Source organism: Pezoporus flaviventris, unplaced genomic scaffold, assembly GCF_033815535.1.
Source record: "Pezoporus flaviventris isolate CSIRO_AGI_PZ_B2104156 unplaced genomic scaffold, CSIRO_AGI_Pfla_v1 ptg000013l, whole genome shotgun sequence".
Classification (NCBI taxonomy): Eukaryota; Metazoa; Chordata; class Aves; order Psittaciformes; family Psittacidae; genus Pezoporus; species Pezoporus flaviventris.
The window spans coordinates 28,392,841-28,415,172 of record NW_026892561.1 but is presented as its reverse complement, the minus strand read 5'-3'; the positions used below and the strand labels follow the sequence as shown (position 1 = coordinate 28,415,172).

General features: G+C 39.0%; 1 protein-coding gene across 14 annotated transcripts in view; it reads left to right on the top strand.

Annotated features, from left to right (window-relative positions):
• The window catches only part of NAALADL2 (N-acetylated alpha-linked acidic dipeptidase like 2), a 494,729-nt gene that overhangs the window by 257,587 nt on the left and 214,810 nt on the right, over nt 1-22,332 (top strand). For all 14 annotated transcript variants that reach the window (XM_061452509.1, XM_061452508.1, XM_061452511.1 and 11 more), the window contains one exon: nt 20,503-20,773. In XM_061452509.1, coding sequence (XP_061308493.1) covers nt 20,503-20,773 — 271 coding nt within the window. The remainder of the gene's footprint in view (nt 1-20,502; nt 20,774-22,332) is intronic.

The following is a 22,332-nucleotide window of genomic DNA, read 5'->3' as shown; positions in this document are numbered from 1 at the left end:
GGGTGTATCTTTTTATGTTTTCATTTATATTGGGGAGGTTTATAAAAATTCAGTAGTTACCTGCTGAGGGAGGCTACTAGAAGAAAATATTTTGTACATCATTGGTCCACCTGTTTTAGGAGAGTGGGCAAAATACTGGTTTCATTGCTGAAAACAATTTTGTACAATGAAGGTTCACAAATGGATTTTCTGGTAGAAACAGGTGTCTTTGAATTGAGCACTTCCTCAGAGTAGTGCAAGAGAGAATTACAGTTGATTTTGGCATTAGAAGATTTTTGAAACATAATGTGAATAATGCTTTCTCTAAGTGCTCACATCTGATAGGATTTTGTAATATGAGTGCCTTCGTCACATTGCAGAACGATGAATGTGACAATAATACATAGAAAAGCTTTGATTAATCTAAACTTTATCCTTTATGTGGTATTGTAACTTTCTGGGCTTGAATACATGGCACAGCTTTGCTCTGTAATTAAACCAAATAGACAGAGTTCAGTATATGCGTGGTGATCCTGTGATTTTTCTTATCACAAGAGCTTACATTAAATCGTTGACCTCGTTTGATAGTAGGGTTGTTTTTTTTTGGTGGCTCTGAAAGTGCTCCTGTAATTGTCTTATTTCCAAAAGATACTAAGGAGCCATAAATTATCCTGAGTAGGCTTGGTAGTTTCTTTGTGTCTTGGAAAATACAGGTGGTCTAAAGTGTGTTAAAATCCAAATACACAAGAAAGAATAATTGCAAATGGGAAAAACAGGTGTTGCTTTTGTTTACTTTAACTTTTTAGCTGGTAACAACATGTCTCTCTTTCTCCCTTTCAGTCTTATGTTTTTGTCAGCTGTGACCCTGCAGAGTTAAAGGGGCATTTTACAAAGAAAGCCAGAGAAACAGCTGAATATGTTTACCCAGCAGGACAGCCTAATATGTGGGTTTTTTTTCCCTCTAAAATGGGAACTAACAGCAGCTGGAAGCTGTTGTGGGGCTTTCTCCAAGGCTTTCGTGAATGATGCTGCCTGGTGGAAGGAGCAGCCGGTTGTAGCTGTGTCTCGGGTTTGTGATTCATCTGGCAGGAGACAAGTTGAACTGTAGCTAGAAGAGTCCAAGGGTAGAGAAGGCAGATTGTGTTCCAAACATCTTGTTTGCTTGCTGTTTTCAGGAGTTGCACTGAAATCTTTTAAGTGTTTCTGCAATCAGCCTTAAATTGGAAAATAATGGCTGTAGCTTAAGCAGTTGTCAGGCTTCTTCCAGTCACAGCAGTTTGTGCTGTGTGCGTATACTCACTCTCACACATGTGCATGCATGGCTTACCAGTTATGCCTGTGAGTTTATATATGTATGCTCTACATATCTCTGACTTTTGAACAAAAAAAACCCACAATTGTTAAAATTTGCTTTCAAATTACATGTTCATCTAAGAGACTTGCATTTTGATAGGATGAAAAGTAGGTATTTTCCTCTTACGATTAGTCTGGTTTGGTGTTTATTCTTAATTTGGCATCATGTGGAAACCTGTGTGTTAAGAATCATTATTTCATGCATCATTGTTCTGGAAATATGAATGGATAGGAACAATGTGCCTTTCAATGCCTTTAACTATGGTGGGGTTTTTTTCTGTCATTCACTGATGAAGATGTATCCTTCTGTTGTAAAAGCATATGTCAGATATTGAAAGCTGCTTTAGTTGTAGTAGATAGTATACTTCATTAAGTAGAGACCACTTGGTCTCAATTCATGTCATCCGTTGACTTTCTGAGCTTTTAACTTAGTTGGTGGAGTCCTGCAGTTTATTTTATCTTAATAATAGCACACCTTTTAAAAGGTCAGGCCCATTCTCCTAGGAGATTTTGATGTGATGATTTCATTTCAGGAAATAGAATTGCTGGTGCCTGCTGTGGGTGCTAGAGAAATACTGGAAGTGGACTTGTTGGATGGTGGCTGGCTGAAAGATTGCAATTAGTTTTAGGGAGACTTCCTGCAGAAAAATATTTTGGTAGCTAGTTGATGAGCTGGATTAACAAACGTATAATGTTTAAAACATGTAAATAAACCCAGACTATTTTGATTGAGGTGGGTTCATTGTTTTATCAGCAAAGAGGTAGGGGAGAGCTTGGGACAATAATCCCTTTAGTGGAAACAGATTCAGCTGGAGATGCGTGAGTTGACCAGGGAATTGCCATTACTGATAACATAGCACCATATTTGAAAGCAGAACATTTGGAGTGTCTCCTGAGTTTTAGGGCTGAATTCTGAACAGGTAGAAGAGGATCACAGAATCACAGACTGGTTTGGGTTGGAAGGGACCTTAAAGATCATCTAGTTCCAACCTCCTGCTACAGGCAGGGATGCCTTCCACTAGACTGTCTTGCTCAAAGCCCCATGCATCCTGGCCTTGAACACTTCCAGGAATGGGGCAGCAACATCTTCCTATAGGATAACTTCCTGTGCTGTTGATACCCCCTCAGCTCTGCCTCATTCACCCATCTGAATGTTGCTCTTCTACTTTTTTGGGTCATTCACAAATACATGAAACAAGACAAGTCCTGAGGCTGGCATGTGGGTAACTTCATAAACCATTTGGGTACTAAGTGGCATGACTTGTTGTGCCTTAAAAACACACAGTACTGCATACTTGCCAGTCTTCATTAAGAACATTTTATAACTGAGGAGGAATTAGTCTTCTATATTGGGTACTTAACTTTTTAAGAAAACTCATACATATGTGACCTAATTTTCAGTGCTCATAATTTTTAATTAAAGATTTTATTTATTTATAAGTCTAAATATGGTTCTGGGATTCTAATGTTAACCGTCCATTAAAAAAAAAAAAAAATCTTGTTCCTGTGTAATTTGATTAATTCAGTTTTTTCAATTGCTCATAAGTATACTAAATACGTAGTTAGAGGTGGTAATTTTGTTGATGATTTAAGAAATGCATCCTAGCAATGTAGTAAATAGCAAGCTATAAAGCTATTGTTGTCTTCATATAAATGTGTCATTAAACCACATATCCTAATTTAGTGGCTAAGGTGAACTGAAGATAATGCAGAGCAAGATTCTTTTCATTTCCTGTTTCTCACCTCTGTATATGTTCATACATATTTTGGCTAACAGGGTTATACAGAGTCTTACAGTGATTTTTTTTTTCCTTTTTTCATAAAAAAACCCTCCTTAAATAAGCTGCTCTTTTGTTCCTCCCAGAAAGAGGTGTCCTATTAGTCATGAAAAGTATGAGTAATATTGTTAAATAAAATTTGCAACCTAATTATCAACATGGAAAAAGATTTCACCTATTTTGATAGGGAACTGTGCCTTTTGCTAGCCTGGAGGGCAAACTTGTGGACACAGATTGACAAGTCAGCTCAGGTGACACCACTTTTATCTAAAAATTTTATCTAAAATTTTAAAACTTGAGTACAAGGTTGGAGAACAATTCCAGCAGCTAGGCTATTCCTCTCCCCACTCACCGTATGGATATTGTAAGTTATATTTATAAGCCCATGCTTCTCGAGTGTTTCCTCTTCCATGATGTGCAGGATGAAGGTCTGAGAGAGGCGTACGTGGTCCAGCTCCCCTGGCAAGCTGCATTCTATTTTAATTTTTTTTCCTTTCTCCACTCAAGGTCTGTTTGCCTCATCAGTCATTTATTTGGTACCAAGACACAAATACATGTTAGTATTTATTTGCAGATCCTATCAGCTTAGTACATAGAGTAACACGTTATGGTGGAATAGTGGGCTGAAACTGACAAGGGGCATTTCAGGGGTGAAATGTGGTAACGGAAGAGAGCAGTTGTGAAGCTGTCAAAGATGGGTTACCAAGGGACAGTTTGAAGTGGGAAGAGGAGGATAGGGAGGAGAGCTGGTAGAAAAACTCCAACAAAGAATGGTAAAAAAAAAAAACAACCCCTTGATATGAGGTTACACCCACATCCACACCTAACCCCAAACCAAAGCAAATCACAAAACCTCAGAAAGAAGAGGAGTTATAGGCAGGATGTGACAGTTTTGACAGTGTAGATTTCATTGAGAAAGATGAAGCAACAAAGAATTTTCTCTTTGAAATCACCATTTTTAAGGACTTACTCTTAATTCACAGTGACTGGCACATTTGGGTAACTGTAGCCTTTTTGCGCTCACATGGTTTATACCAAGACTGCATTTATGTAGTGTTACTGTGTTAGCTTAGGGAATTTGCAATTTGAAACACTGTAGAGAGAAAATGCTCCTATATGTAATTCAAAACAGAAGCTTAAGTCTTCTTGGTTTCCTAAATCCTGTAAGCACTTTGGAAGATATTGCTTACATAAATATCACAGCTAATATTGCATTTTGTTGGCAAAACTATTAACTTCACTGAAAATACGCTTAGCATCTTCCCTTGTGTTCTGTGTTACAATGATTTCAGATAAAGTGAATTTCTAAGCTTAACCACATGTGATATTAATTTTAATTGGTGATCAGATTGAATAAAATCCACAGTTTGTTTCACTCAATATTGCATGCATTTCGAGATCATTATTTTGTTCAGTAGCAAGGCTCACAGTAATGTAGTTTTCCTACTCCTTTTTGCTTTCTAACATGCCCCAAATTGCTCAGGTCTCGTAGTAATTGTTGCTTATACTTAAAGTGAAGTTTTAATTAAAAGTAACTTGATTAAGCATCTAGCCAAAATTCAGAAGTCAGTAAACCCTATCTTAGTTGTCTTTGTCTTTGCCTGGGAAGAAATTAAAGGGGTTGATCTAAATTTCAGTTTACATGTTTGTTTGAAAGGAGTTTATTTGGGTATAGTTTTAATTGGGGTTGGGTAGAGGGGAGCTTGCAGTTTGTGCCGGGGTAAGGTGTTAAAGCTTTCTGGCAGTGGAATTATGGAAACTGCTTGTGGGCATACTTCCAGCCAGGAGAAAATGCAGGGTAGTAAAAGCTTCCAATGATTTCTCATTAAACAGAACAACTACTTTAAAGTAATGTCTACATATGGATTTGCACTTGTATGATTTAGACCAGTGTATTAAAATAGCTGCATGCAAAACCTGTAACTTGCAGTTGCATGTGTTGCTCTGAGGAATAAATGCCCAGGAATTGTTGAGTCTTTTGTGGCTGTGTTTTTCCCTTTTTGGCTGCATTCTGTTTGCAGTGAAAAGCGTGAGTACACAGCAATATGGGCCATTAATCTGAGCCATTTAGGGGTGGGTGGAGGAAGTTGAAGAATGGGCATGATGCACGTTGGACTGCAGTGGAACTGTGTTCCCGGATTTACTAAGTAAGGTATAATTTATTTAATTCGTCTCCTCTTCCCTCCCCCCCTCCCCCCCAAGATTTCCAGTAAAACTCAGTTCCATTTATCTTTAGTTTTCCCAAACCACAGACTTTACAGATTATTTGTGCTTTAGTGACTGTTGCTTCAGGTATAGTTACAATTGTAAATTTTTTACTTTTCCTGTTTGTTTATACATTTTAGACTGTGGCTATACTGCTAAAGCTGTGGATTTACTTCTTTGTCTCCAGATTAAAAAATCTGAAGCTGCTCTGTATGATTCAGCTTTCTTAAATGTATTTAGGCATTCCACCCCTTATTAGTTTTTTCATTTTGATATTAATCCTTTTTGTGTCACATATGTTGATGTCACAGATTTTTCAGAAATGTGCGATGAAACATTGTGTCTGCATAATCCACATAGGTAGTTTTTTACCGAGTGTGAGTATTCATGTCATGTTAATAAAAGATAGACCATCTGCCTCCCAGCATTCCTCTACTTGGTAGCTAGTTTAATAGATGACTTTGTCCTTAGAGTGGATGTAAAAAGCAGTGCAGGATGACCATGCCAATATTTTCATTTTCTGCAGTGTAGCTATGATGACCGTGTTCTGTACATACATAACCAGTGAAGATCTGCTCCACTGCTGAATCCTGTTTTGTGTCCTTGTGTCTGTCCATATCTTCCTTAACACCACATTAAGAGCAAATTCAGACTCAGGTAATAATATCTTTGCAGGAAGAGAGACAACAAAGCATACCAAAATTTACAGTTAATAAGTAATGATATTCTACTTTATTTTTTTCTTCTCCCCTTCTCTTTCCCCCAGCTTTAATTGATAGTGCAGCTTTGGAATAGAGCACTTCCTCCTTACTGCCTAGCAACAGCTACCCCCCTCTGGCCTTCAAGCTGAAACATCACTGTACTACAATAGCCCATTTGTACTTGCAGTAAGCAATTCAGGTGATTGCACATTAAAGTGTGTTGAATACTGGGGGACATTTTTCAGCCTTGATTCCAGTTCCTGAACATCTGCATATTGCTGTTGGTTTTGTCTTTTTTTGTGCTTTATTTTCTTCAAAATGGGATTTGAAATTTTAGTTAGATTGTGAGAAACTGAAAATGAATTAGACCATTTAAGTATTACACCATGAAACCACCCCCCACTGTTTCTGGGGCAATTTGTGTGGTTTAAATCATTTTCAGAAAAAGAAGGGCCAGAAGTCTAGAAGAGGCAAGAAAATACAGGTAAAGAGATTGCTTTCCGTGAAGTAAATGACACTTTTGGAAGTGCAAAGTGAAAGCAGGGAATGTTGTATTCCAAAAAGTGTGAAAGGAGAAGGTGGTGGAGGAGTGAGTAGGGTCCCTTTCCTGGACCCTACTCCTAGAAGAGTCTGCCCTGTGATGCCTACAATTTGCCCTGCACACCCAGGCGTTGTAAGTGCCACTTGAGGATATCCTTTATGGGAGATACGTGGACTTCAAACAGCAACTGGTTTGGATTCTGTGGCACAAAGATTGCTGAGAGGAGATGAAGTAGGTAGTTCAGCCTTCAAAGTGACAGAATTTTTTGTATGGACCCAAAGTGGACTGAGCAGGTGGTTGTGATAGGGAGAGTGACTGCAAGATGGCTGGACTAAGAGCAAACATGACTTTGGAAGCCAAATCTCATAGCAGCTCCAAGTTGAGATTTGTAGAGGCTTAAAACTGAGCAAGCAAATACTTTGAATTTTGCCTACTTTAAAAAGTTTATCAGTGTAGTTTAAATCCTTGTAAAAGTTACTTTTTGAGCCCATTTGGGGTTTTGGGGGGACTCCCTTCAATGAAAATGCACAGCTCTGGCCAGGCTGGGTTGCTGACTGCAAACACGGGTGTTTGACAAATTCTCGTGAGGCAGACTGCATAGCAAATCTTGAAGTCTTGCATTGGCTGTTTTTTTGTTGTGTTTGTTTTGGGGGAAGGGGTGAATCCGTCCTTGACAGTGGATTCTCAGCACTTTCAAAATCTGACCTATTTTATACGGACCTGTTTTCAGGACCGTTCCTTCTTGCAGCAGGTAAGTGGTGAAATGAGGAGGCCTCTGAGGTGCTAAAGGACTTAGTGAACTTTCTGGAGAGGTACAGAGGTGCAATAAGAATAAAGACAGCAGAGGAATAATAATAATTGCCTTTTATGGAGGCAAACAGTGATTGAGTACTAATAATTCATTTTTAGCGCAAATGGCATATTCACAGTGTCCCATTTGTTGGAACTCAGTTTCAGGAGGAGTGGGGGCAGGCTGGAAGAGGGCTAGAAGAGATTGGGGAGGGCAGTTGGAGATTTCAGGAGCAGGAGCTCAGAGGAAATGGATCAAAAGACTGAGGACATTTGGCTTAAGACAAGATTAGATGAGGGAAGACCATAAGAGCAATCCTTAAGTATGTAATAAAAAACAATTGCAGAGAGAAAAAGATTAGTCTGTTCTCAACATCGGTGGTAGAAAGGAGAAAATGAAGTGTGCTTGAATGCAGCAGTGTGTATGGTGATTATTTAAGATGGACAAGGAGTTTCTAAATTTGGAACAGGGCAGGAGAGCATCTGTCTGGGATGGCAGTCGGCTGAGCTAAGCCTGCCTTCAACCAAATGATCTCCTTTGGCCTTTTCCCAAGCCTCTCTTTGCAAGATTTTATGCTTGCTCCTTTGGAGAGAGCTTTCTGTACATCCACAAGCAATTTGATTTGCAGTACAGCATAAATAACTCCAGGACACTGTTTTAGTTATCAGTGTTGATTTCCTTGGTTGTATATTAGAACTGAAGGGTCAGTTCAAAGGTGTCAGGATTTTCAGATAAAAACAAATTCACCTGAAAAGCAGTTCTCAGTGAGTGAGATGGAAATTATCTTAACTAAGCCATGTGATATGGCTTTCATGATAACATTTTCTGTGCATAAATAGGTAGAAATGGTATTCTATCCTTTCTCCTTTTTTTTTTATCTTCACTTTTCATTTTAGCTAATACACCTGACTAAACTTTTAAATATTTTCATAAAACTTCCAAGCTGACATATCAGCTAGAAATCTCTCCAGTTCCATTAGAATTGTACTGGCGATTTAACATATACTGATGTGAAAATGAGGCTGGTAACACAAAGGTTACATAGCATTGTCTTGTGCCTGCCTCAGGCTTTCCTGTGTATAGGGTTAACTTCTTGAGATTCATGAGATAAAAATGAAGGTTTTACCTTTTTTAATTTTAAAAATTAAACATTTATTTGGGGATTTAGTTAATTCCAAATAATCCTAAATCTTCAAATAATAGCTAGCTTTTCTAAGCATTGCTGACTTTCTAGGATTTTGAGTTAGCATACCCTCTTAATTCTTCATTGCCCTTTGGGAACTGGGATATTATTCAAAAGTTAAATCATACAGTTCAAATAAAGATGTCCAGTGCCATCAGAATATCACCTGGCATTCAATGTAATTGCATTTCAGTTCCCAGTGTAACCTAACGTTTGGTAATTGAAAGGGATTCAAGTGCTGTCAGTTGGGCAGTATTGAGATTTTTTAATTTTTTTTTAAATCAGATTTTCTATATAAAAAGTAAGGATTCAAGGGGGTTTTTGATCAATACATTTTCTATATAAAAACTGCTATTCACATACATGCAGAAATGCTCTCTTGCTGTAAGTAAACGTAATTGTCTTTGACAGTAAAAGGTACCCCTTGGACTTGATTATGCAGCTGGTCGCATTTTATTGAGACACTGACATATCCCCTGTGGTCTGGGAAGAAAAGAAGATAATATCATTGTGAAGTTTTGCTGGGTCAGTGCTCTGCCTGTGAATGCAGGGCTACATGCAAACACTTTCAAGGTAGGGGATTGCCATTTTACCGTCCTGCTTCAGCTGCACTGCCCTCAGCTTGGGACCTTGTTCTTTTCTTGCATTAGGAGAAAATAATAGTAAATGCTATTGTTAAACAATTAGACCTATAAACTGAAGAAAATTAGTTTCCCTTTGCTGTATTTAAAACAGAAAGCTAAGATACCCTTGTGTGTACAAAACAAAGGCTTAGGTTAAGTCATAGAGAATGCTGTTATATCTTCAGACATAACACAAGTTTATTTTAAATACTTTAGATGGAATTGTGCAGAGACACAGATTGTGTTGTTAAACAAACACACACAATCCTGTATGCCATAGAGGAAACCCTGATTTTGTGACTGAAACTTAGCAACTATGGAAGTTAGTAAGAAAAAAAGTTTTTGTGATCTTAATGATTTGGACAGAAAATGGCATCATTTTGAGGCATCCTCTTGCAAAAGAAGACATTATGTATATATTGAAAGGGTTTTTTTACAGGCAGTTCATCTGTTAAACAGTTCACTCTATTAAAACCAAGAAATGTATGAAGGACTAGGTCAGTGCTGTTTGTGGTGTTTGAAGACTGAGAGGTCAGTGTTAGGAAGGAGAGAGATTTGCTTGCTTTCCTAAATGCAGACCCTCGTAAGCAAAAGGAACCATGAACATGGCAATGGCTTCTTTTGCACTGAAGGATACAATGTAAAAGATATCTCCTGTCTCATCTCCATCTGGAATAAGAGTCCTTCAGATTTTTGAAAGCAGCCCATTTGAGGTTCTTGAGCTGTTGTTCTCCATACCAAGGTTTCTGTGGGTCATTAGTGATTCTGAACATGGGTAGCCGTTATCATCCTTTAGTTTTTAATGTGTCTCCACAGCGGTGGGGGAGAAATGTTTTGATAACTGAAACCCACAGTCTGGTCTCTGTTCCTATGTCTGTCATTGTGTACTGGTCTGCCGCTGAGTGACTTGCTTATCCTAAACATTTTTAAAAACTTCTGTAGTTTTGTGGGTTTCATTTCTTGAGCATCTGGTTTAATTTCAAAGTCAGCTGCCTTTCACATTTTGCCTATATGATGGTAAGTGATCAGAAAGCAGTAATTTAACAAGTTACTTCAAGACAACAGACAGCTGATTACATTTGCTCATAGTCCATTGCAAATTAACATGTTTGAACAACCTTTACTTTTGGCCAATGCATTTTACTGTATTTTGTGCTCTGTTGATAAGCCAATTCATTATAAAGTGCTGTAATCTAATTTTTTTTTCCATCCATTTTCCATACTGCAAATAAAAACTGTATTAAGAAGGTCTTTATTTTTGAAAATCTGATGTATTCAAGACAGCTTCTATCAAATTTACAACCCAGATAACATATTTTGCATATGTTCAAGGTCTTTTTGGCTGACTTGAAAAGGATCTGAATTAAATAAAGACTTCTTAGCCCAGCAGTTTCTGGACTCAAACCCTGGTGCGCATATGCAACAGTTTTTTGGACCTTAGTTGAAGGAATTTTGACTGACACTTGCAGATGCTGCTGATTCATGGGATACTGAGTATTCACTACATTGATTTAGAAGAACATACACAGAAGAATGAAATAAGAACCTTCCTTATGCTGGGATGCAATTTATACTTACAGTTGCTTCTGACATTGTGACTTACAGTATCAGGAATTACTGAAAATCAGAGTGAAGGGATTCAGAACTGATATAAACTTACATAATTTTTACGTGGTGCGCATGTACTGAATTTCTTTTTTGAACGTAATGTATTTGCAGATGGCTTGCTTATTGAGAGATATTTACCTTTCAAAACTTGGATGTCTTGGATTCATTGATGTGATGTCTACAAATGTCAGTTGATGATTTGTTGGTGGATCTGGCCATATACTCTGTGTTGTGACAGAGTTTAACTCATTAGATTAACTCATAAATCATATGACTTCATCAGTTGCTGCACTTACATACATCAGTAACAGTTTTCAACAGTTTTCCTTCTCTGTCAATAAGAAGGTGTAATTAGTAGTTTTCCATTAATAGACCATTAAAATGTGATGGGCTCTTGAACTATGAGTGAATATGTAGAGCATGCTGTTACATTAACACTATTTTAAAATACCGTTATGTTGTTTCTGTGATGCTAGAATAGGGAAGTCATTGCCTTTAACCACAGGTGTTTGTTTCCACAATAAAAGATTGAGTAACTTGAAGATCTGCTTTATTAAACAAATAGATCTGAAAGAGCCTTTTTTAGTTTAGAATGGCATGTTATTTCTGAGAAGTAAGGTGAACTGAACACTCTCTAAGAAATCACAGATATTTTGAGGTATAGATTTTTGTCAAAAATGCTCAAAGTTTAAAACAGGCTAGAAGAGTAGTTGAGGGATTTGGTGTGGTTGCACTGTTTTTACCCTCTCCTCGGCAATCATTTGCTAGAGTCTTATTGGAACTCATTGGCATTCTGATGTTCTGAAGCAGTTGGAAGATTTGGATGCTGGCTAGATGTCAGCGTAACTGACATCTGCATCTCTTAGAAAGCTTTAGAAAGCTCATCTATGGCCATTTTATGACTTTGTAATGTTTAGTGTAGAGGAACAATGAATTGCTTGTTTTCCAGTAAACTTGAATCACGGAGTGAGAGAGTCAGTCATTTTTCAGTGCTTTGCACCAGAGCTCTGCCTTGAACGCAAGTTTGGCTTGTATCCTGATGTTGGCAAGGGGGATTTGAACTACCCCATTAGTTTTATCAAAAAAAAAAAAAAATCAGGCATTGGACTATCTGACGCAGTAATAGCAAACGTAGCCGATCTTGGAAGCCAGCATGATCTGAGGGTGTTCTTCAATCCTGTGACAAAGAACTTCTCAGGAAAATGGAAGGTTTGGCCTGAAGCTTTTGTGTATGGATTCATACAATGACAGGAGAAGGTACTTATGGTCAGGTAACCGTGAGAAAGTCTGGGTGGGCCTAACTTAGTACAAAAATGCTATGAAGTTTTGTTTAAAAGTACTTTTATGCCTGCTCATGATATAATTTTCAATTTCAAATAATTTCAACTTTCATATAATTTTAAACTTTCAAATAATTTTCATGATATAATTTTCAACTTCTGTCTGCAAGTAATAGAGGAGCCAACAAGGAGAGGTGCCATGCTTGACCTCGTGCTCACCAACAGGGAAGGACTCGTTGGAAATGTAATGCTTCAGAGCAGCCGGGGCTGTAGCAGTTATGAGATGGTTAAATTTGAGATCCTCAGGACAGTGAGAAGAATGTGCAGCAAGCTCACTGCCCTGGACTTCAAGAGAGCAGACTTTGGCCTCTTCAGGAATCTGCTTAGTAAGGCTCCATGGGATATAGCCCTAGAGGGTAGGGGGCCCCAAGACTGTTGGTTGATATTCAAGGATCACCTGCTACAAGCTCAGGAGTGTTTCATCCCAACTAGGAGGAAGTGCAGCAGGAGGGCCAGGAGACCTCCCTGGATGGATAAGGAGCTCCTGAGGAAAATTCAAAGGAAAAAGGAGGATTATAAAAGGTGGAAGCAAGGACAGGCGGCCTGGGATGAATACAGGGATGTTGTCCGGGAAGCTAGGGACCAGGTTAGGAAAGCTAAGGCCCAGTTAGAATTAAACTTGGCTAGGGATGTGAAACATACCAGGAAGGGATTCTACAGGTGCGTAGCAAATAAAAAACAGACTAGGACAATGTGGGCCCTTTCCAGAAGGTATCAGGAGAACTGGCTGCCCTAGATTTGGAGAAGGCTGAGGTTCTGAATGACGTCTTTGCCTCAGTCTTCACTGGTAAATCCTCTGACCACACCACCTAAGTCTTGGAAGGCACATGCAGGGACTGTGAGAATGAAGACCTTGTGCCCACTGTAGGAGAGGATCTGGTTTGAGACCACCTTAAAAACCTGAAAATGCATAAGTCCATGGGTCCTGATGAGGCCCACCAGGGGGTCCTGAAGGAGCTGGCAAATGAAGTTGCTGAGCCACTGTCCATCATATTTGAAAAATCATGGCAGTCAGGTGAAGTTCCCAATGACTGGAAAAAGGGAAATATAACCCCCATTTTCAAGCAAGGGAAAATGGATGACCCGGGGAATTACAAACCAGTCAGTCTCACCTCTGTGCCTGGCAAAATCTTGGAGCAGATTCTCCTGGAAGGCATGCTAAGGCACATGAAAGACAACAAGGTGCTTGGTGACAGCCAGCATGGCTTCACTAAGGGGAAATTCTGCCTGACCAATTTGGTCGCTTTCTGTGATGGGGCTACAGAACTGATGGACAGGGGTAGAGCAGTTGATGTCATCTACCTGGACTTGTGTAAAGCGTTCAACACTGTCCCACATGACATCCTTGTCTGTAAGTTGGAGAGACATCAATTTGATGGATGGACCACTTGGTGAATAAAGAACTGGCTGGATGGCTGCACACAAAGAGTTGTGGTCAATGGCTCAATGTCCAGCTGGAGACCAGTAACGAGTGGTGTCAGAGATTGGTGTTGAGACCAACATCTTTGTTGGTGACATGGACAGTGGAATTGAGTGCGCCCTCAGCAAGTTTGCCGATGACACCAAGCTGTGTGGTTCGGTTGATACGCTGGAGGGAAGGAATGCCATCCAGAGGGACCTTGACACACTGGTGAGATGGGCTGATACCAGCCTTATGAAGTTTAACCATTCCAAGTGCAAGGTCCTGCACCTGGGTCGGAGCAATCCCAGGCAGAGCTACAGGTTGGGCAGAGAAGAGATTCAGAGCAGCCCTGCGGAGAAGGAGTTGGGGGTGTTGGTTGATGAGTAAATGAACATGAGCTGGCTTCAGTGTGTGCTCACAGCCCAGAAAGCCAACCGTATCCTGGGCTGCATCAAAAGGAGCGTGACCAGCAGGTTGAAGGAGGTGATCCTGCCCCTCTACTCTGCTCTTGTGAGACCTCACCTGGAGTATTGTGTGCAGTTCTGGTGTCCTCAACATAAAAAGGACATGGAGCTGTTGGAACAAGTCCAGAGAAGGGCCACAAGGATGATCAGGGGACTGGAGCACCTCCTGTATGAAGACAGGCTGAGGAAGTTGGGGCTGTTCAGCCTGGAGAAGAGAAGGCTGCGTGGAGACCACATAGCAGCCTTCCAGTATTTGGAGGGGGCCTATAGGGATGCTGGGGAGGGACTCTTCACTGGGGCTGTAGCGATAGGACAAGGGGTAACGGGTTAAAACTTAAACAGGGGAAGTTTAGATTGGATATAAGGGAGAAGCCCTTTGCTGTGAGGGTGGTGAGGTGCTGGAATGGGTTGCCCAGGGAAGTTGTGAATGCTCTGCCCCTGGCAGTGTTCAAGGCCCGGTTGGACAGAGCCTTGGGTGACATGGTTTAGTGTGAAGTATTCCTGCCCGTGGTAGGAGGATTGGAACTAGATGATCTAAAGGTCCTTTCCAACCCTAACTGTGCTCTGATTCTGTAATTCTGTGATTTTCAAAATAGATGATTCAAGTCCCTTTTAACTGAAATATCCAAAAGCTATAATACACATTTAAAAAAAAAAACAAACTTCAAAAGCATTTTTCTGCTGGGTAACTAACTGTGCAACCGAATCTAGAGCTGGCATTCTGTTATCTGCAGTTATGTATTTTTTTGTGGTTTCATGAGTTACGTTTATTCTGTGTCTGTGAAAAGTCAAAGCTGTCATAAATCATACTCCTTCGTGTTAATAGCATGATATCTGTATTGTAGGCACTATGTAGCATTTGTAGAATATGCAGGTGCAGATTTGTAAATGTTCCCTTTGATAGCAGTGGTTCATGACAAGTTGTTACCCAAGAATGAATAGGGCTTTAGCTTTTCCATCATTAGGATAGACCATGAATTCACTACTTTGTTCTGATGAGCCATGTATAAGTTCTTCTGTCAGGAAGAACTGAATGACTGCTTAGGGCTGGTAAAAAGCATTGCTTCCCATGAGAGGTTCATCTCCAGTGGAGGGGATACCGTGGGTGATAAGCCTGGCTGGCCAAAACCAAGGCAAACACAAGCAGCAGCATCATGTCACATAGAGGCTGACCTATATTTAGTGTACAAGTGTTATGTTTGTCCAGAACTTTCCATTGCTTTCATGCTGTAAAGCAGCAATTTTTTTTTTTTTTTGTTCATGATTTAGGAGGTATATATGAATAAACTTGTTTGTTAGTTTTAGCCATTGCAACGGTCGTTGTGTGGCAAGAATGAGCACAGTACCAGATTTCTTGTGACCCATGACTGCTAGAAAATTAATGTTAATATCTGTGCTAAAAGCATGCCCAGAATGCATAGAGAGTGATGGTAGATGTGGCAAAGGACATGTTGCAGATGTGCTCTCTGAAGTAGTTGCTGGAGGCCTGGCAATGAAGCCTCAAGAGCCTGAAGTGATTCTGGATCCTGTCTTGCACTAGGATGCATGTAGACACGTGTTTACACCTTGAGAGTTTCTCTTACATGTTCTAACCTCACTTTCGTCCGCTCTTGAACTTTGTTGTTTTGTTTGTTTGTTTGTTTTCTTAATTTATTTTGTTATCAGCAGGTTTGTGGCAGTCAGCTCAGACCAGGGAGATCCAACCAGGCAGGTTGGAGACCAGCCAGCTGATGGCCCCAATTAACAGGAACATGTAATTAAAATTTAAGCAGATGTGGCTTGGGCAGGTGGTATTTCCTGAATGCAGTTTGTTTGCTGTGTGTACATGCTATGTGTGATAAATACAAATAAACACTCTGGATGCAACTGCAAAAACTACTTGTGCATATGCTGAGCAGTTGGTCCGTGTAAGTGTTCTGTACTTGCCCAGGACTGTGGATACTACCACATTTCAGCTGTTAATGGGGCTGAAACCAGTTCTGAAATCCTGAGCATATGTAAACATTTCTAAAACTTGGCCTGGGCAAAGTTTGCGGGTAGGAAAAATGACATATGCGTGAAAGTCTATAAATAAAGTCTATAAAACCCCATGTGATGTGTTTCTTGCTTTCTTTTTTTGATTATTTGCTACCAGCTAATGTGTATTAAGCAAGATAACACTTTGATCTCATGTAGCTTGCAGCTTCCCAAATCTGAAAACAGGTACTTTGCCGAAAAATCTGCCCCCAACCAACCACACTTGATTTTCTTCATTTTTGAGGGAAAATGCTGTGCCTTTAGATTTTTAAGATTATATCTGTAGAATCCTGCTACAGTTTTAGATCTGGTTTGGGGGGCAGTTGTAGCAGTTTAATAAAATTGCCTGATAAGGAATTTCATCATAGAGTTAAATTATCTGATTTTTTTATTGTTAGTGACCTACTGTAATTTTTCGGTGTCCCTTGTGTGGGTTTTTTTTTTGCAGTGTCCCAGTGTATCACCAGCACTAAGCAGCTGACTTATTTGCAAACCTTGTTCTCTTCTTTACCAAGCTGTGTTAAAAGAAGTGCTGTTCTAGCAGATGACTTTCCATTAAGCTGCTATGGCTCCATGTTCCCCATGGTCACCAATTTGAAAATGAAAATTGCTGTATTTTGTGTGTATGCCCATGTGTTCATTTATCTTTTATAATCAACTGTTAGAGATTGGTCTTCTCAAGCTACAGAGGCTGTAGAAAGCCTGCCTTTATTACAGTAATATCTTTGCCTTATTTCAGATTATTTTCCTAGTTTTAGAACTTTAAACCTTCAGCATTCATGGTCTGCTGCTCTTTGCTGGCTAGGGCATCCAGGCAGTAAAATAGTCTTCTTGTTTACACAGGAAATCTAAGCAGGTGTCTTCGTAAATGTTTTCTTGATCTTGTCATCATATTGACATAGGAAAAGTTTACCTGTGAAGTAGGGTATGCTTTTTGAGTTTTAACTGCCATTTTTTTTCCTGGTTTTGTTTTTTTTCAGTTCAGGAACCATCTTATTGGAGATGGAGCAGAATACTCATGAACAAATTTATGTCCTGTTCTAATGTTGTCCTGGGTTCAGCAGTCATTTTTTCTCCTTCTTAGTATCTGGTGCAGCACTGTGGTTTTGACTTTTGGCCTGGGAACAGCGCTGATAACACCAATGTTTTTAGTTACTGTTCAAATGTTTGGTCTGACCAAGGACTTTGTGAGCTTCATGCTCTGCCAGGGAGGAGGGGAAGCTAGCAGGAAGCAGAGACAGGACACCTGACCCAAACTGACCAAAGAGGTATTCCATACCACAGCACATCATGCCCAGGATTTAACTTACAGTTACCTGGAAGGGCTAGTTCATTGCTTGGTTGGGTTGAGTATTATCAGTCGGTGGGTGGTATTGTATTCTCTTCCCTTGTTATTTGCCTTACCGTTATTATTATTGGTAGTAGCAGTAGTGATTTGTGTTATACCTTAGTTACCTGACTGTTCTTATCTCAACCCATGGGAGTTACATTCTTTCAGTTCTCCTTCCCATCCCTCCGGGAGCGGGGGGAAGAACGGTTGGGCACAGGGGGGGAGTAGACTGTGTGGTTCTGATTTATGGCGTGGGCTTAAACCACGACAAATGTACATTAGTTCAATATTTGATCTGTATTAGAAGGTAAAGGCCAGTAATTTTTTGAAATCTCTTTGGGAGTATCTGATAAAAGCATGGTATTGTCCAGACTGTTACTGCTGTATTAACATTGATTCTAACTTGAGATCAAATCTTAAGTCTGTGATGGTTCTATTTCAATAAATAATGCAGATTTACAGCAACTAGGATGTGCCCATTAACTTGTGGTTATTCCTGTTGACTGAACCTGAGCTGAATAGAGTATCTCTTTAATGCAAGGGAATCAAAAATTTGGCTGGCATTATTAAAGGCAGTATTGTAGATGGAGATTGGCAACAGCATTGCTATTGATTTCTACTGAGTATGCAGCCGCTTGCAAAAGAGAGAAACATAATCATCTCAAGGGTCTGTTTCTTTTCACTGCTTAAATCTTATTACTATGAGTCTCGGTGCCCTGCAAGTTTTAGGAAGCATGTTAATTCACAATTTGCAGAGAAGGACTATGAAATGCATGTGAATTTTTCATATTTTTCCGGGACAAACTGCCGAACTTTACAGTTTTCTGAATTTGATTGGGTTTAGGAAATGCTGTTTTTACATATTATACTTAATATCCAATTAGTATATAATAAAAATGAATTAAATTACCTCAGACTTTAAATTCATGCAATCAGCAAAACTATATCAAAGAAAAGTGGTTGTGAGAAATCTAAAAAAAAACAAACCACCAAAACCGAAAACCCACAAATATCTTTTAAGATGATGTTCGTAAGATTTGTCCAAGTAGTCTAATATGTGCTGATTTATGTAATATTATGTGTGCTTATAATTTGCAATTTGATTTTAACATTCTATAAAGACATTATGGAGTAAATAGTGAATGTGCTCATTAACTCAGTCAGATATGTTGTCACAAAAGTTTCAAAGACATGCTTAATTATGAAGTGGAAATTAACTTATGTTAGTAAGGGAGCAACTTGCTTATTGTGTCTTCTTTTAATGCTTAATTCTTTTTATTGAAATAGAATACTTCTTGTTGCAGTGACCATAATGTTGTTGTCCTGGCATAAGTTTCTTCAACTGTTTATTCTATTAATGTTTCTATCTCCTGAGGGAAATGCAGATATTATGTTAATGATTATGTTAATAAAAACTTTATTTCTGCATTGCCCAAGTTTATATCATTACATTAGCAGGCACAGGAGAGGAAATTGGAGACTTGTAATATACTACAGATTGAATTAACTTGTCTGTTTTGTATAGACTGCTTAAAGACTTATTTTACATAATTTAAAAAGATTAATTCTGCAATACTGTAATTCCACCTGACAGGATCTCTGAAGTCTTCAGCATAAATCCAGCATTCTTATAATGTTTTTGAGCTTTCTGTGTGAATAACCTTGCTCTTGCAGTGCAGCCTAGCATACAACATGCTTCTTTAAACAGATACATTTTTTTGTACTTTTAAAGTCCTGTGGCTGTTGGAATAATTATTTTACCCAGATAATGTGATGATGGGCATTAGATATTTGAATGTAGTAAACTTTTTTTTCTAGGCTACAATGGGTGTTATTCTCTTTATACCTTTTTTAAGGTTTTATCTAGGCAGTAAATACTCACTTTTTGAAAGGTCTGTTGAAACAGAAGGTGGTAGTCTTTGTGCTTGCTTTCTGTCATAAGCTTTCCTTGGTGGAGATCACCCTTGAGTTAGTGCAGACCCTAATGGAAGCAGTGCCCATACCTTTAGCTGAGACCATACTGCTTGCAGCATTGCAGCTGGGTTCTGAGTAGCATAGGGGTGCCTGTAAAGCACTTTGTGGGATTCTCAAAAAAAAACCTGTCGTTTGTAATAATGTTTTTTTTTAAAGACCATTTTATTCAACCATTGCTTTTGATGGTTGTGCAAGACAGCCAAGGTATTTTATAAGGTTCTATTAAGAACTCTAAAGCATCTAAATGTAATTGACATTTTTGTGAAGAGAAGGTTATAAGCAAGAGTTTCAGGCAGTATCAGTTGTTTTTTTTTTTATTTGGAAATCAATACCTCTGTAATCCTTAGTCTTATTTCCGAGTCCTGAGAGCCCTGCTTGCCTAGGTAAGTAGGGAGAGTCTTTAGTTGTCCCCTCAGCATGTCTATCCTCTAAAGTTATCTTTAAAATACTCTCTGCATCTTGTATCTTTTGGCATCCCCTGGGCAGCAGTGTGGTCCTTCAGTGCAGTCACTGCTTTCATTGTATGGCCCATCTGGTAGCAGGTGTTAAACAGTGGTACAAACCCAGTGCTACGAGCCCAGGCAAACCCTTCTGAAGTCTCAGTTGGGCCATCTGGTAGAGACTGCCAAAATTATTTCCAGACTCATTTCATACACTTGCCAAGCTGTTGGCTCAGGTAATCCTTCAGTGCAGGAAGGAAATCTGAGGAAAACTTCCTGACAGCAGAGTATTTTGGGGAACAGTTCCATTCTCTTCAGCAAATTTGCTTTACGTAATGAATTTAAACCAAACATATAATTGCAGTTAATATTCAGCAGCATGCCCTACCTGAAGTCCCTGAAATGCTACTTCACATAAGTGCTACTTCAGTGTTCGTTATATTCAGTGCTTGGTTAAACTGATGCTGTATCAGAAAATCAGCACCGGAGAGATCAATTTTGAAATAATTACTGTGATAATTTCTGGAGGATTCTTTGTTTCAATTAAGTATGTTTTCTCTAAATGTGTTTTCTTATTTTTATTTCACAAAAAGCAGTTGCTTTTGTCTCATAGTTGCTAAGAAATTATTTGCAAATATGAAGGGTGATTTCCCTCCCCACCCCCCCATATTTGGTGGTACATTATTAATAAAATTATGGACTGATGCATATTAAGGTACAAGTGTCTTGGTGGGAAATAAATTAAACAGTTTTTACTTATGTTTTTTTTTTCCAGAGATCTGTTACAGTTCCCTAGAGAAGATGATGTAGACATTGCAATGAAAATTCTGGTTCAGTGGAGTTCCCAAGGTCTTGAAGATGTCCGGCTGGTAAATTACTCTGTTTTGCTTGACCTACCGGGCTCTTCTTCAAACACAGTAACTCTGAAAAACAGCGGTGAATGCTTTTATCCTAGTGGACAACAGTGCAACAGAGAGACCAAAACACTTCATAGCCAAGACCTCCTGTACTCGTATGCAGCTTACTCTGCCAAAGGAACTCTTGAGGTAATATAACCATTTGTCTATGTCATTTGTGGTGAAATGGAGTTAGACAACATTAGCTTTTGTTGAACTTGGTTGGAAGTACATGTGGTGAAATGCCTGGCCTTAAAATTGTCATATTTAGGTAAAATATGATGAGGCCAATCTCAATTCAAACTTGAATAGTAGTCAGACCCGAACGCATAATATGATATATGGGGGGAGGGGGTTGTTGTTGTTGATTTTAGTATTATTTTATTTATTTTTTTTTAAGTATCTGAGTTTATGAATGGGCATCTTTTCCTTGGGTGTAAAAATTTGAAAACTGTGTCTAGAGCTACATTTTATCCCTGTTGACATATAAGTGCTACTGGTTTGAAGGATGCCTGTAGGAAGGGTAAGGTGAGGTTTTCTGCTGTGAAACCATGGGAGTACTGGGCTTATACTTCGAGCTCCTGAGTTATGGTTGTGGATCTCACTTGCTTACTTCTGTGGCAGCTCAGTTGACACATCTGCTCTGTTTCCTCTTGAAAAACACAATTTGTAATTTTATCTCACTGTAGCTTTTGTTAGGAAGTTTTGTCAGTGGAAAGATCTGCCTATTGGGATTTGTTGCTTGCCAAATGAAATAAGATCTTAGATTATCTTGTTTTATCCTCTTCACTGTCTTCGCTAGCCGCCTTCATATATTTGCTTTCCAAATATATTGGGGATACACAAAGGGGTCGTCATTTCTGTTTACTTTCCTAGCTGAGATAGTATGAATCTCAATAAATATTTCTGAAATATTAAAGTTGCAATTTCATTGCTAACCATATTACTTGTTTCTTTCTCCTTTGTAAAATAAAATATTGTATGTTAGTCCAGTGATGGTGGAGCTTTTCCATCTTTGTTTCTTTGTTGTTTAGAACATATGTTTTTAATGACTTAGAGCACTAATAGACTATATAGGAACAAATTGTGCAGGGCTTTGCACTTGGAGGCCTCTTCCAAAATACCTTTATATTTTGTGAATATTTTAATATTTGTAACATCAGTTACTGAATATCTAAAATGTAACTGTTGTGTATTTGCCTTTTGTTTGTGAAGGTTTATTGGTAACAAGTAATGCACTGTGAAAATCCTTTAATGAGTCAAAATGAGTTAAGTTGCATGTTGCTAACTAATCTGTTTTATGGACTATTAACATAATTCTAATTTTTAATTTAAGGAAATACGAAGGCTGGTAGAAAGGGTGATCCTTTAGCTTCCCACCCTGAAGTTCAAAAGCTTCAGCTTAGCTTTCTTAGAAGCACTGAAGCTTTTTGGTCCAAGGGTTTTATCCCAGAGAGGTTAAGGAATGGAGTTCTTGTTCTCCTCTGGGAGAACGTTTCTTGTTTTTGTCTATCTTACACGCCTACTTTTTGCATTGAGTCTCATGGTGGTTGTCTCCACGCAGCCTCTGTTCTGGGGCTTTGTCAACCCAACAACTTTGTGTTTGTTGTTAAGAAGTGAAATGAAGCACACAGGGGCAGGTCTTAACCTGCATGATGTATGCTTTAACTTTTCCACGAGCAAGTAAAAAGTACTAATGAATAGGTTTG